The 15,566-nt window shown below is 39.7% G+C and overlaps 1 protein-coding gene across 1 annotated transcript; it reads left to right on the top strand.

Annotated features, from left to right (window-relative positions):
* Positions 1–9,038: 9,038 nt before the first annotated feature.
* lrit3b (leucine-rich repeat, immunoglobulin-like and transmembrane domains 3b) lies at positions 9,039–15,323 on the top strand. Its single transcript, XM_051945160.1, has 5 exons — positions 9,039–9,049; positions 9,928–10,326; positions 10,414–10,430; positions 12,839–13,129; positions 14,005–15,323. The coding sequence occupies exons 1-5, from the start codon at positions 9,039–9,041 to the stop codon at positions 14,463–14,465; spliced, it is 1,179 nt and encodes a 392-aa protein (XP_051801120.1). The 3' UTR covers positions 14,466–15,323.
* Positions 15,324–15,566: the final 243 nt, after the last annotated feature.

The following is a 15,566-nucleotide window of genomic DNA, read 5'->3' as shown; positions in this document are numbered from 1 at the left end:
ACATCTGAAAGTGGTTTATACCGGCGGATTCATGAGAATCTAAGCTTTCCATGGGTGTATAATGTTTCTATCATCGAGTTTGCAGCTTCGGTAAATTTAGTAAAATACGTTTCCCCGTCCGCCTGTACGCTGCTGCAGCTGTAAGCATATGGCTAACAGCATCCTCATGCTAACGGCGGCTAACAGCTCAGAAACAGGTGAAGACGGAGCCTGTTCGGGTCATATGAGGCTGATAAGTGACTGCAGGTTGGACGGAAAACAGAAAATATGAAACAGAAAACTGTCAGCTGTTTGTTGAATTGGAAATCATGTGAATGAACAGGGAGGCTGTTGTCGAAGCTCAGATGGGCTGCTGAAGTTTAACGGGTTACCCCGTTAAACTTCAGCGGCCCGTATTTCATGTATCTCCATGCATGAAAATGGTCAAAGTCAAAATAACCACAACTGCCTAAAATCACATCAAACTTTTCTATCTGTCATTCACCCATACATCATAACATGAAAGTACATACATGGGACTAACCTGGCACAAAAATCATGATGAAGTCGGTTTCCATTCCACTCTCTGGACTTTATTTTCCCACAGTTTCCTTCTTTCACTACTCCTGGGAAATCTAAACATGTGTAATCCCTTCTCCGATCGATTTGTGCACCCAAAGGCACAACAGCCCGTCATTTTTCAGGTATTTATGAAGCCAAAAAAAGACCTAGAATTACTCTCTGCGTTGTAAACAACGTTAACAGGCATAACCGACGTTCATGAATTGGAAACAAAATGGCTCCTATAGATCACGTGACCAAAATTTTTTGGACCCGTCATGTCGCCACTCTCATTATATAGGCACTCTACTCCACACAGCCCCCCCCCCCCCCCCCCCCGACACAGCCAGAGCCCCAAGGCCCGCGCAGCAGAACAGGCCATAGCAGACCCCCACGGCGCCCCACTTCCCCCACGACCACCCCCCCGCCCCCCAGACCCCAAACCCCCGACCCCCTGCCCCACCCCCGCCACCCACCCTCCCCCACCACGCCAAAATTTAACAACTGATTTTTATTTGAAGCAGAGATTTTTCTCCATTGAAATGTGATTTATTAGGAGGTTCAACCAGAGATTAATGTTCAGAGACTGCTTATTTTTCCAGTTAACAAGGATTGTTTTTTTGGCAATGGCGAGGGCTACAAGTAAGGATTGAGATTGTTTGCGTGGTAGGTCCGTTGTTGTTAAGTCGCCGAGTAAACACAGACTTGGAGATAGAGGAATCCTGCAGTTTAAGATAGCGGAAAGTTTTTCTGAGACGTTGGTCCAGAAATTTTTTACGGGGGTGCACAGCCATAGAGCATGAAAATAAGTATCAGCAGTGTTCTGGGAGCACTGGAGACAGATGTCGGAGTCGGAGAATCCCATTTTGTTCATCATGTATTGAGTAATATGTGTTCTATGGAGGATTTTGTATTGGATGAGTTGTAAGTTTGTGTATTTTGTCATTTTTAAATGCATTATCGCAAATTTGAGTCCAGAAGTCTGGTTCCGGGGATATAGATAGGTCTGACTCCCATTTAGAAATAGGTAAATGTATTGTATCAGTGCTTAAGAGTAACTTATATATTTTAGAGAGGGTTTTAGTTGTTGTTGGAGAAAGCTTTATGATTGCTTCAGCTAATGCCGACGGCCAGAGCGTGCTTTGAAGTGTTGGGATTCTTTTCTTAATAATATTTTTAACTTGTAGATTATGTAAAAAATTCCCGTTTTTTATTTTGTATTTTTGAAGCAAGTTTGTATATGACATGAACGTATTATCTGAGAAGAGGTGGTGGAGATGTGTGATTCCATTCTGCTCCCAAACAGCTAAATGGAGCGGCTGATTGTTAACTTGAAAATCAGGGTTGTACCAAATGGGAGAAAATTTACAGGGCTCCAATTTAGAGTTTGCAATTTGTAATGCCTTCCACCAAGCGGTCAGGGTGGAGGAAATCATTGGGTTTTTAAAACAGTTATGTCATTTTATGGACATGGTGATAGATGCAAGGTCTCCTATGTTGTTTCGTCGTTCTTCCATAACATGAGAAAATATATTTTTAAGAGGTTCTGCATATTTTTGCCACTTTATGCATCTACTCCACCACAGATGACAGGGAAACATTTCATTCATCTCTTTGTACAGTTCCTTTCCTGATTCATGTTTCCATTAGAAAACCAACATTGCCCTGTATTTTATAAAATGAAATTTGCATGTGTTTATTAAACTGCATACAATTGTGAAAAGCATTAAAAATAACATTTACACAATAATGTGGGGCTATGTTTCTACATTATTATTTTTACTTGTGATGATAAATATGTTTATTTCTTAATGCAGTAAAGACGAAAATAATGTTGTCGTTCAAGGGCTACGTCATTGTCAGTGTTACATTTGTTATGTTAGCACTAGTGTTAACTGTAAACACCATTTTAAATATAATCAACAACACTGAGTGACATAGTGGGACCATTTGAAGCTTATACACCGATCACTCAGTTACTGATCTGAATGAAATATTACAGCAGGGAATGTGACATCATGGGGTTAGATTTTCCTCAAGGTACAAGAAAGGCTTGGGCCATCCCTGATGTGTTGATTTGTCTTCTGACAGTGAGGCGTGGGATTACATGCTGCTTGTAGGCTGTATAATCCTAGCTAATCTGGATTTCAGTTTCACTCTGCACCGTGGACACAGCCTCACACTGAAGAGAACTAGGAATGTAGATATACTGAAGACCTGTATGAGTACAGGGTTGGACTGATGAAGAATGTACCTGTTGGTCCTTATTCACATTTTGCAATCCTCTCTGTTCGTGGTGAACTCCTGTCCAGCCTTATGTGCCTGCACGTATGGGAACAGTGGAATAGCAGAGCTCAGGTTGAGTGAAGCTCACTTCATTTTCATGTTTGAATGTTTCTGTGTGCACGTGGTTTGTTTCATTTTGTTACTGACATCCCATTTTGCAAGCAAAAGGTGCAATAATATTGTCTGCCCATTGCGTATAGTTTTTAGTGTTTGGGTAAGAGTTGCTAACACTCACAGGAACAGACTGGTGGTAATGTTGTTCAAATTAAATTTGGCGCATGGATCAGACCAGCTTAAGTCGTCAGATTTTTCTTTTCTGCTCGATCATCTCTGATTTGCCTGAATTTTTTTTTACAGCAAATAATACGGATATTTATAACTCTAACCTTCTAATGCTGCATTCTAAGAATTTTTTTTTTTAAATGGCCTCTATACTTGTTTTCAGTACACATTTTGTTCAGTTAAATGTTTGAATAACAATATCTCAGGAACATTTAAAGATAAAATCCTGAAATGTCCTGCAATAATGAACAAGTAGGTCTATCATGGGGTCATCCTGAAAAGTCCCATCCTTAAGGATATATTACCAAAAATAATGATGACGCTGAGGTTTAGCTAGTGATATTTACTGAGCCATATGTAGGTGTATGTCACACAAATGCAAAACAAAACATATGAAATACCTTTTAACATGAAATATTTGGCCTCAAAAGAATTTTCTTTTTTTATTTTCATTGAATTTCCACAACTGACTGAGCAAGCTGTGCCACAAAACAAAAATATTGCTATATAGCCTAATCCAAGTACCATAGTTCTGGAATTTCAAATTGGATTTAAGATGGTTCCTTCTTAGACCCTACTGTGTCCACATACACACGTGGACAAAATTGTTGGTACCCCTCAGTTAAAGAAGGAAAAACCCACAATTCTCACTGAAATCACTTGAAACTCACAAAAGTAACAATAAATAAAAATGTATTGAAAATTAAATAATCAAAATCAGCCATCACTTTTGAATTGTTGATTAACATAATTATTTAAAAAAACAAACTAATGAAATAGGGCTGGACAAAAATGATGGTACCCATAACTTAATATTTTGTTGCACAACCTTTTGAGGCAATCACTGCAATTAAACGATTTCTGTATTTGTCAATGAGCGTTCTGCAGCTGTCAACAGGTATTTTGGCCCACTCCTCATGAGCAAACAGCTCCAGTTGTCTCAGATTTGATGGGTGTCTTCTCCAAATGGCATGTTTCAGCTCCTTCCACATATGTTCAATGGGATTCAGATCTGGGCTCATAGAAGGCCACTTTAGAATAGTCCAACGCTTTTCTCTCAGCCATTCTTGGGTGTTTTTGGCTGTGTGTTTTGGATGGTTGTCCTGTTGGAAGACCCATGACCTGCGACTGAGACCAAGCTTTCTGACACTAGGCAGCACATTTCTCTCCAGAATGCCTTGATAGTCTTCAGATTTCATCGTACCTTGCACACTTTCAAGACACCCTGTGCCAGATGCAGCAAAGCAGCCCCAAAACATTACTGAGCCTCCTCCATGTTTCACCGTAGGGACAGTGTTCTTTTCTTCGTATGCTTGGTTTTTGAGTCTATGAACATAGAGTTGATGTGCCTCACCAAAAAGCTCCAGTTTGGTCTCATCTGTCCAAAGGACATTCTCCCAGAAGCTTTGTGGCTTGTCAACATGCATTTTTGCAAATTCCAGTCTGGCTTTTTTATGAGTTTTTTTCAGCAGTGGTGTCCTCCTTGGTCGTCTCCCATGAAGTCCACTTTGGCTCAAACAACGACGAATGGTGCGATCTGACACTGATGTACCTTGGCCTTGGAGTTCACCTTTAATTTCTTTGGAGGTTGCTCTGGGCTCTTTGGATACAATTCCAACGATCCGTCTCTTCAATTTGTCATCAATTTTCCTCTTGCGGCCACGTCCAGGGAGGTTGGCTACTGTCCCGTGGGTCTTGAACTTCTGAATAATATGAGCCACTGTTGTCACAGGAACTTCAAGCTGTTTAGAGATGGTCTTATAGCCTTTACCTTTAAGATGTTTGTCTATCATTTTTTTTCGGATGTCCTGGGACAATTCTCTCCTTCGCTTTCTGTTGTCCATGTTCAGTGTGGTACACACCTTTTCACCAAACAGCAGGGTGACTACTTGTCTCCCTTTAAATAGGCAGACTGACTGATTATGAGTTTGGAAACACCTGTGATGTCAATTAAATGACACACCTGAGTTAATCATGTCACTCTGGTCAAATAGTTTTCAATCTTTTATAGAGGTACCATCATTTTTGTCCAGGCCTGTTTCATTAGTTTGTTTTTTAAATAATTATGTTAATCAACAATTCAAAAGTAATGGCTGTTTTTGATTATTTAATTTTCAATAAATTTTATTTATTGTTACTTTTGTGAGTTTCAAGTGATTTCAGTGAGAATTGTGGGTTTTTCCTTCTTTAACTGAGGGGTACCAACAATTTTGTCCACGTGTGTAAACCTTGGTTTGGAGAGAACAACTAATGCCATTTTTTGTAATTTCTTTAGAAATGATCACTGCAGTTGGTCATTAGGACGACATCAGCACAATATAAGCGTGGTTAAACACATGGATCTGTTGGGAAAGTGAGATTATTCTAAGGGGAAATTTTAATGTCTTGGCATTTATTTGATAATAATCTGATGTGCTTATGTTGCTTTGTGTTCTATTGACAATAAACACTGCTTTCAAGACCAATGTCACAAGCTGAAGTGTGAACAAAAGTAAATTTACAGAATCTGCTGAACTGCTAAATTCACTAAACTGTTTCTCCAACCAACAAAGTGGGATCCAAAAATGTTTTATGTTTATGCCTATAATAAAAAAATATATATTTCCATAGCTATATTTGAGAACCATTTTAAAAATCCAGGACTCTGTTCTACTTGGGTTAGGGTGGCTACAAATATTTTTGTTTTTGTGGTGTAATTTGTCATACCTGTCTAATCAGTAATGAAAGGTGAATGAAAATAATGTTATTTAATTGTCGTGACCAAGTACTTTATATAAAAAAATTTTCTATGTTTTTTGTGTCATTGGACGTGTAGCTATATTCAAGTCACCTACATTCAGAGGCTATTTGATCTACTTAGAACATATTAGTAATAGGGTAATAGGGAAATAACAGTTAGTATTTCAGGCTGTTGATTTAGATATTATTATTCAAACATAGCCTGAAATTTCAGTGTGCAAAAAAGTATGTCAATGAGCAATTTTAAATGAAGATCTCAGAAAGTACTAAATATGTAACAATCTAAAATATTGTCATTTTAACCCTCGTGTTCTCCTTACCAAAAAATGTTGTTGCCTTGTCTGAAAAAAGTCCAAAAATTCAGAAAAAATTTCCCCAAATTTATAAAAAAAAATTGCAAAATCTTCAGGAAGAAAATTCCTGAAAAGTTTCCCTCAAAAGTTTTATTTTTTTAAATAAAAAAATCCCCAAATTTGGTAGTGAAATTCACTGGATTTTGGTTGATATTTTTTCTGAATGTTCTTAAACATTTTTTTAATTAGTTTTTTCCACCAAAAAATGTTCAAAAACTTCCTAAAAAAAGTTTGAAAATGTGGAAGTTTTCACTATGAAAATATATATATATTTTCCCCACATTTTTAAAACTTTAAAACGAGTCAATTTGACCTGAAGGACAACAGGAGGGTGAAATATTCATAGTTTATGATTTAAAAAAATGTTAAGCAGTTCAAAAATTGTCGAGCAGACGGACCCTGATGATTTGGGATAGAATAACCCACAAAATGACAAAAATGATCAATGCTGACAATGATTCATGTTTTTATATACTGTCAGTCAAAGTTTGGACACACCTTCTCAATTAACATTTTTTTTTCTTTATTTCATGACTATTTACATTGTAGATTCTCACTGAAGGCATCAAAACTATGAATGAACACATATGTAATTATATATTAAACAAAAAAGTGTGGAAAAAGTCAAAACATGTTTCATATTTTAGATTCTTCAAGATAGCCACCCTTTGCTTTCATGACTGCTTTGCACACTCTTGGCATTCTCTCAGTGAGCTTGATGAGGTCGTCACCTGAAATGGTTTGCCAACGGTCTTGAAGGAGTTTGCAGAGATGCTGAGCACTTGCTGGCTCTTTTACCTTCACTCTACAGTTCATCTCATCCCAAATTAAAGGGTGGCTATTTTGAAGAATCTAAAAACAAAAAACACATTTTGACTTATTACACATTTTTTTTGCTTAAAGCTGCTGTCCGGAGTTTCCGTTTGTTTTCAATTTATGTATCATTTTTTAACAAAGCTTAAATGTGTTAGTCTAGTTCGATACTATAATATAAAGTTAGTATAATGCATGAAATGAAATGAAATGAAAATTTATTCCTGAGCTCCGCCTTCCTCTCATAGACCCCCATGTTATTCCAAAAAGCGCCGGTTGCTGCCGACCAATCAAGTTCGAGCTTCAGCTTTGTCATGCTGTCAATCAACGGTACGCGCACAGCAAGCAAGCCCATGCAGAGGTGGGCGAGCTACGCACTACGCAACCGCGCGCACATTTGTTTTGCTTGTGGAGGAGAGAGCATCAGGGATCAGCAACTTCCAGAAAAGTTACCAATCCCATGGCTTGTCAGGCCAAGAGACTGCAGGACGTTTTTTGGCTCGGGGTGCTCGCATCGCTCCCCGACCACGGCCTCCATAGCCCGCCTGACGGCTTCGTTTAGATGCCCGACCTCTGGAGGAAGATGTTGGGGCGTCTGGGACATACTCTTCGTCAGAGGAGTCATGCAATTCTGAACTCTAGATAGAAATAAATAAACAATGTAACACATATACACGCGTAAATGCACTAAGTTTGATAAACAACGTCATCGAGAGCGATACACGAGTGTAATCACATATTGAAACTTTACTAGTTCGTCCTAGCAGATTCATGTTATTTTGGCATTAGGACAAGTTAGACTCAATACAGCATTCTAACGTAATTCCTTTATTATTTACTAAATGTACTAAATGTAGAAGAGTGGAAAAGAGCAAAACAGGCAAGATGCAGCACTCCGGGCACTTCTCTCAGGTACTGCGCGTGCACAAATAAAGGGGCGAAATCAGAGGGAGGGTGGGATCAACAGTGTTTTGGGAGACGCTGCGATTCAAACTCCGGACAGCAGCTTTAATACATAGTTCCATATGTGCTCATTCATAGTTTTGATGCCTTTAGTTAGAATCTACAAAGTAAATAGTCATTAAATAAGGAAAAAACAGTGAATGAGAAGGGGTGTCCAGACTTTTGACTGGTAGTGTATAACATGACATATTTTTGATTTAGTGAGTTTACTGACAATATCGGACAGTATTTATTAGGTACTGTCTGGTACACCGGGAACATATTCAGGTTCCATGTCAGTGGAGCAAAATAGAATGCCAACTGAGGTGATCGGTCAAAAGCAAGCATATACCAGGAAAACTTAATCCGGTGAGACTACATCGATCAGGCATAACATTATGGTCACCTGCCTGGTATTGTGTTGGTTCCCTTTATGCTGCTAAACCTCCTCTGACCCAGCGGGGCATGGACACAGGGGGACTGTGGGGACGTCCTGTGGCACCAGGATGGTGGCAGTGAATTCTGTGGTGCTGTGGGTTGCAGGGTGGGACCTACCTAGATCAGGCTTGTTCTGGTTCATCCCATAGATGCTCAATAAGATTTGGATCTGGAGAGTGCGGAACCTGGGTGAACACGTTAGCTCTGAATAGTTTTTGCAGTTTGTCAGGGTACATTGTCCTGCTAAGGGTGGCAACTGGCATCAAGGACTGCTGCTGCAATGTGGGTGGGGGTTTGCTTGACCTGCAATGTTTATGTGCGTTGTACAGGTCAAACATCCACATGAGCATCAGGACTCCAGGTTTCCCAGCAGAGCACTGCATTATAACAAGCGGATCAAAGTTATTCACTTCACCTGTCACTTGTCAGTGTACCTGCTAGCCAATCTAAAGTAATTCTGTCAGAGGACTGCAGTGAAACATGGACCTTTATTCTGTAATAGTTAAGTAACTAAAGGCCAGCAGCCAAGTGGGGATATTTACCTGTACTGAGCATACAGTCCCATCCAAAAAGCAAAACCTAATACACTCTTGACAGCAACATCACATAGCATAACACAGCAAAGCATAAAGGTTTCACTTCCTGATGCAAGGAAAGTAAGTGAGCCACAAGCACATTATATCTAAAGACAATAAATAATAGAGTCCTGCTTGGCAAAAACAGCAGAGAGAGAAGGGAAAATGTTTGAGAATGTGGTGACAGAAGAGAGCAGACATTGGGGTCTGAGAGAAAAAAACTGGTAGGAGCAATTCTGAGCAAGCAATGAAGGCTCAGCCATGCCACCACAAGCTCCTGTTTGTTTATTAGCAAAGCCAACTTTCTATAGGAATGAACTCCACAAGAGTACAATATAAAATGAAATAAAAAAGGTCTTACCATGGGAGCCTTTTTGTACTAGCCAATAATGTAGGAACTACCTTAGTTGACAATGTATGTTCTGTGTGGAAATAACAACAAATTTGTAACTAATCAAACTGCCAAAACTGATGGATAGATGAACTTGAGATTTTTAGGCAGGGTCTTGTATGTGATCTAGCCTTGACAGGAGAAGAGGACTATACTATTTTTTATTATTTTTATTTAATTTTATATTTTATTATTCATTTTATCCCCATATTTATGGTCTATTGCAAGATTTTAGCGTGTGGTGAAATTGTGTACCACTGTTTACTCTTGAACCACAAGAAAGATGGAGAGCTCAGTGTATAAAAGGAAGCTCCTCTTAGAGACTGTACTTATTGTATACTTAACTGAGAAACAAAATATGACATATTCCTTTCAGAAAAATCTGTTTCACCCAATGAACAAATTGATGTCTGAGTATTTATGCTAAATACTCAAACATCTCAAATACTCAAAAATACTGCATTTGTATCATTTGTGTCATCTTTTTAAAATGAAGAGCACTGTCAGTTAGAGTTTGTGTATTGATTCACCTCAACTTAATCCCTTACGTTTCTGTTTAACATGGCAGGCTGGTCCAGTGTAGTAACCCTGGAATCTCAGCTGTTCCCATTAATGTCCCAGCTGACACAGTCAAACTTCGTCTGGAGAAGACATTGATCACCAAGGTGTCCCGGGCAGCATTCTATAATCTTTCAGAGCTGCGGTTCTTATGGCTGACCTACAATTCAATAACATCAGTCCACCCAAGCAGCTTTGTCAACCTGAAGGCCATACGAGAGCTACGTCTTGATGGGAATCTCTTGACATCTTTCCCCTGGGAGGGGCTCAGAGACATGCCCCTTCTCCAGACTTTGAGTCTCCACAACAACCGTTTGTCCAACCTTCCTGCCCATGCCTCTCTCTTTCTCCCAAATATCACCTATCTTGACCTGTCTAGCAACAGGTGGGTCCAATTATTCCATGTACAGTAGCTTATTCATGCAGAAGGCTACAGAGCTCTCTGTAGTATTAGATAAATATGCTCAACTCTTCTGCTTTCCACTTCTCTCCTCAGGCTGACTATATTACCTGGTGAGCTGCTGGACCTTTGGTTTCCTCTACCAGGACAGCAGGGAGGACAAGTACAAAGAAGAATTTTGGGTACAGTATGTTTTGGAGTAATAGAGACATGCCATCTTCGAGTGCTACCAGTATCACCTTGGCTTGATTTAACAAAGACAAGAAAATGTCTTATCAGCAAATATAATATAAACTACTACTACTACTAATAATAATAATAACAGTAATACATTTTATTTATAGGTGCCTTTCAAATCATTCAAGGACACCGTACAAAGTAAACAAAGTTAAAGCACACTGACAATATAAAACTTCAAGATCTAAAAAGTGTAAAAGAAGGAAATTTAAAATTTAAAAAACAGAAGAAGAATTGCAGTGGAATGGAAGTCAGAGTGAGTAGGCTTGTCTGAACAGGTGAATTTTGAGACGGGATTTCAGAATTCCGAGAATTCCACAAACGAGGGGCAGAGCGGCTGAAGGATTTGAACCCTATGGTGGTCATACGGACAGGAGGGATGGTGAGGCTCAGGGAGAAGGATGATCTGAGAGTGGATGTGTTTATGTGGAGGAGTTCAGTAAAGTACGGAGGTGTGAGCATATAGAGGGCTTTGAAGGTTAGCAGCATGGTTTTGTAGACAACGTGGTGTGTAATTGGGAGCAAGTGAAGTTGTTGGAGAACAGGGGTGATGTCTGGTGATGATCTGGGCTGCAACTAGTTGGAGTTTATGGAGGGACTTGAGAGGAAGGAGTTGTAATAATCCAAGTGGAAGGCGACCAGAGAGTGTACCAGGATGCTGGAATGACAGAGTGCTGTCGAGGACAACACCCTGACTGTTGACCTGAAGGGAAGGGGAGAAAGAGGAGTTGTCGATGGTCCGCATTGCAGTGAAACTAAATGTTGTATTTATAGAGTATGTAGCCAAGGTGGAGAAGATGAACGATGAAGAGGATGGGACCGAGAACAGAGGCTTGGGGAACACCGGAGGAGAGGGGAGATCGCTGGGATGTGAATGTTTTTAAAGGAATGAACTGAGTGCAGCCAGAGAGATATGATGAAAACTAGTCCAGGGGTCTGCATGATAAACCAATGGATGCCAGTCTATGGAGGAGGATGGAATGGGTTGTGGTGTCAAAAACTGCTCTCAGTTCGAGGACAATGAGAATGGATAATAGTCTGGAGTCTGCTGCTATCAGGAGCTGGTTGTTTATGTTGAGTAGGGCTGTTTCTGTACTGTGGTGGGGATGGAAAACAGACCAGAACTGTCATAGAGGTTGTTATTCTGAGGTGAGAGTTGACTTGAGATGCCACTGATTTTTCTAGAATTTTTGAGAGGAGTGGCAAGTTGGAAAGGGTACGAAGGTTATTGAAGTTGTTGAAGTCTGAACCAGGTTTCTTGAGAATCGAAGTTAGTACAGCAGATTTGAGAGGTGATGGGACAGAACCAGAGGTGAGGGAGAAGTGGATAATGGTGGCAGTCAGAGAGGACAGGGAGAGGAGATGGGCTTTGATCAGGGGTGTCGGGAAGAGGGAGAGTGGAAACTTTTGAGTGGCTGAGAGGAGGGAGCTGGAGGAGCAGGAGGGAGTGAACTGAAGGAGGTGTGAGAGGTCAGCTGCTGGTGGATATTATCAATTTTTTGCATTGAAGAAGTTCATGAATGCATTACAGTAGTCAACACAGTAGAAGTGTGAGGGAAAAGAGTCTGGTTGGCGCAGGGAGTTGTTAATTCAAGAAAACAGAGTCAGAGTGTTCCCACCACCAGCACTGATGAGACTTGCATAATATTGTGATTTAGCTGCACTGATTGAGAATAATGTGGTGATGATGCATTTCTTTATGAACAGTTAGATCAGTTTTATTGTAGAGTCACTCCAAAGTTAAAGTTGCCCTTTAACTTTGAGGAGGTGGAGTTGGGGTGTAAACCAGGGAGCAAGAGTATGGAGATTGTTCTTGTAGTGGGAAACCAGTTCATCGGTAATAGAGGGGATGTAGATGTTAGGTAGTGTTTCAATGCCATGGCGAGAGTTGACCGATTAATGTCCTTGATGTAACAAAATGAAATCATATGTGATAGTTTGGTTATGGAATGGTCAAATTCAAATTGAATGATGTAAACATATGGTCAGAAATGGTAAAATCACTTGAAGAGCAGTGAAAAGAGGAGACACCAGTGGAGCACACCAGATCAAGGATATGACCCTTAGAATGGGTATGGAAATGTGTGTGTTGTTAAAAACTAAAGCTGTCCAGGCATGATGGGAAATCCATATGCCAGATATACTGTATATGCTTATCAAATGGAACTCTTGAATTCAGGTGTATAATAAGGTAAGTAAAACATAGGAGATAGCTGGTTTCAAGAAGTTTTAGGAAACGGCAATTGACAACAATATTGTTGACTATATTTCTTCTTCCATTTAGGTCTCCATGACAACCCCTGGTTGTGTGACTGCCAGATCTCAATGCTGATGTCCTTGTCCACATCTCTGGGAAGTCCAGTAGTTCTTATAGACAAACTGATGTGCAGCAGGTCCCTGGGTAAGTCAGGAATGCTGCTGACCCAGGCTGACCTGTCCCGCTGTATGAGGCCCTCAGTCCAGCCTGCAGCCACCAGGGTCATCTCTCCACTGGGCAGCAATGTAATCCTCCGCTGTGATGCCACTGGCTACCCAACACCAACACTGACATGGATAAAAACTTCAGCCTATAATGGTAAGCAACCCACTCTCAGGTGACAAAATAATGCTATTTAATTCTGAGTATTATCTGAGTCATGCTGTGATGGGATTTTTGTGCAGATTGTTGTCAGGGAGACAACCTTGAGAACTCAGAAGACTTACCCAGGATTTTGGAGAGTTGTAAGTGATGTTATGTTATCTATTTCAAGAAGCCTTTTTTAAATGCCTATGACAGTTCATATTTACATTGTCTCAGTAACTTTATCCCCTTTTGTTTTTACCTTTGACAAAGGACCTTTCTAAGCACCCTCACTCAGCAAGGTTTATAATCACACCATATTAAAACTGCAGTAGGCAGAAATATAGCAAAGGCAAATAAAACAATAAATAAAGAAATAAAATTAACAGAATCTGACAAGGCTCTCCAGCAGCTCTTCCCATTCAGTTCTAAACCCCTTCAACAAGAGCAAGCGTGCATATGCAAAAACCATCATGCTGAAAGTCACTATTCATCTTCAGACTTACAGGGGTCTCAAACCCCATTCTCCTAAATGAAAGTATTTTAACTACATAGTTACCCCCCATGTCCTACACCCACTGCATACTTTGTTGCTCTTTAGTCTATCTCACCTGTACTTTGTGAAAAGGCTTGACAGTGTCCGATCACTGGCTGGACTGTTTAAGAATGAAAACAGATCCAAGAATAGATGCAACAGAAAAAATAATGTCAAGCCCAGCTTTAAGAATCTAAATCAAAGGTTAGGCTTAGGTCACAAGTAAGAGTATCATTTGCGTTTAGTTAGATCATGTCTGTGAAATTACCTGCGTAGAACACTATGCTATACCAAAAATGGAAAAGACTGGTGCAAGGGGCTGAGAACTAAGATTGTACACCTTTTTGCATTCCAGTTTTGCAGGAATCTCCTCGAGTGGGTGTTCGTTGGTCAGTAATCAGCCTGAATGGGTTATCATACAAGGATGCTGGTGAATATCGCTGTCAGGCACGAAACATGGCAGGGATATCTGAAGCCCCAATTAAACTGAAGGTTATGGGAGCCACAAGACTGTCCCTTTCAAAGAAGAAGTCCCAAAAGACTCCATCCAGATCATTATCAAAACACAAGAAGACTTACCAAACCCCTGCTACTACCACCACCCCCTCAGTGAAGGAGAATCAGATAAATGCAACACTTGTCAGTAACAAGGCTCAGAAAACTCCCAGTTTGAAAGTACTTCAAGTAGACAAAGACATTAAAAGGCGTAAAGTGATCATAGCAAGTGGCAAGAAAAACACCCCAAGTGCGATCAAGTCAATACCTGAATCCTATGACAAATCTTCAAATACTTTGTTGTCACAAACACTTGTATGATACAATTTAGTTAGTCAGTTACTTGGTCGACTGATGGGGAAAGCAAACAAAACTGTACTCGAAGTCTTACTTGTAGTTTTAGACTTTTATGTTTCTGAGGAATTCTGCACTGAAAAGTCATGCACATTTGTTTGTGTATGTATGTGTGCTGATGCAGCTTGTTTGTAAAGATAAAATTTGTGACAGAAACCTGGATGTAGTATCTGCGATGCAATTTATAGTTTTCTGAAAAGATGCTTTGTTTCAGATATTTGAGTTTACATTGTATTTCATATTCCTTATGTTTAGTACTTATTCAGTACAGGCTGCATGCTTCTACCATTTATATTTTTCTGTAGTTTATTTTAGATGTATTTTAGATTCACTCTTCCATAGTAGAAGCCTGACTCTTTTAAGTTTCTTTGATTGACTACATGGACATTTTGGATATTAAAGCTTTATCCACATTGAAATGCAGTTTTTTAAAAATAAAAGGGTTATTATTCCTGCCTTCTCATAAAAATCTCACTACATATAGAACATGCTAAGACATTACTGAAGATCTTATAAGGTATGTTCGTCATGTCTAACATCGCACAAACTTTTCTCACTTAAACAAAGGAGATTGCAGCACACACATTTATGTTGTAAAAAACACTCTTATTCCCTGTGTAGAAGTCAATTCTTTAAATGGACGTTATGGCTGTGGATATGGACAGATGATCAAAATACCTTAAAAGCTATATTTGATCACATTCCTTGACCCATTACTAATTTCCAATGGAAATTGTGCATCCAGTACAGTGATTCTTGCCTTGGTTGTAAAGGTGAATTTGATTTCCTGTTTGCTCAATGCCTTTGTTGTATTTCTCCTGCTCTGACAACAAAAGTAACAAAATAAGTAAAAGTAAGTTGAAAAAAAAAACGTGTTAGTGTTTGATTGAGCTAATGAAACAGCAGAAAGTTCGAAAGTGTATTTTGACTATGAACACAGAACCTGCATCTGGATAACTTTCCCATGTTCCTGATGGTGCTGAGGAGTGCTAGAGGAGCTTCTGACTGGCTTCATTTAACATTTCATGTTTTGTCAAACAGTTTGAGTCGGCTTCAAGAATAAGACAT

Source organism: Acanthochromis polyacanthus, chromosome 1 (genome assembly GCF_021347895.1).
Source record: "Acanthochromis polyacanthus isolate Apoly-LR-REF ecotype Palm Island chromosome 1, KAUST_Apoly_ChrSc, whole genome shotgun sequence".
Lineage (NCBI taxonomy): Eukaryota > Metazoa > Chordata > Actinopteri > Pomacentridae > Acanthochromis > Acanthochromis polyacanthus.
This window is presented reverse-complemented; position numbering and strand designations above follow the sequence as displayed.

Excerpts from the sequence above, each read along its gene's own strand:
- lrit3b (XM_051945160.1), top strand. Across the intron at positions 13,130-14,004 it reads AAAAACTTCAGCCTATAATG|TTTTGCAGGAATCTCCTCGA; the intron begins GTAAGCAACCCA and ends TTTGCATTCCAG.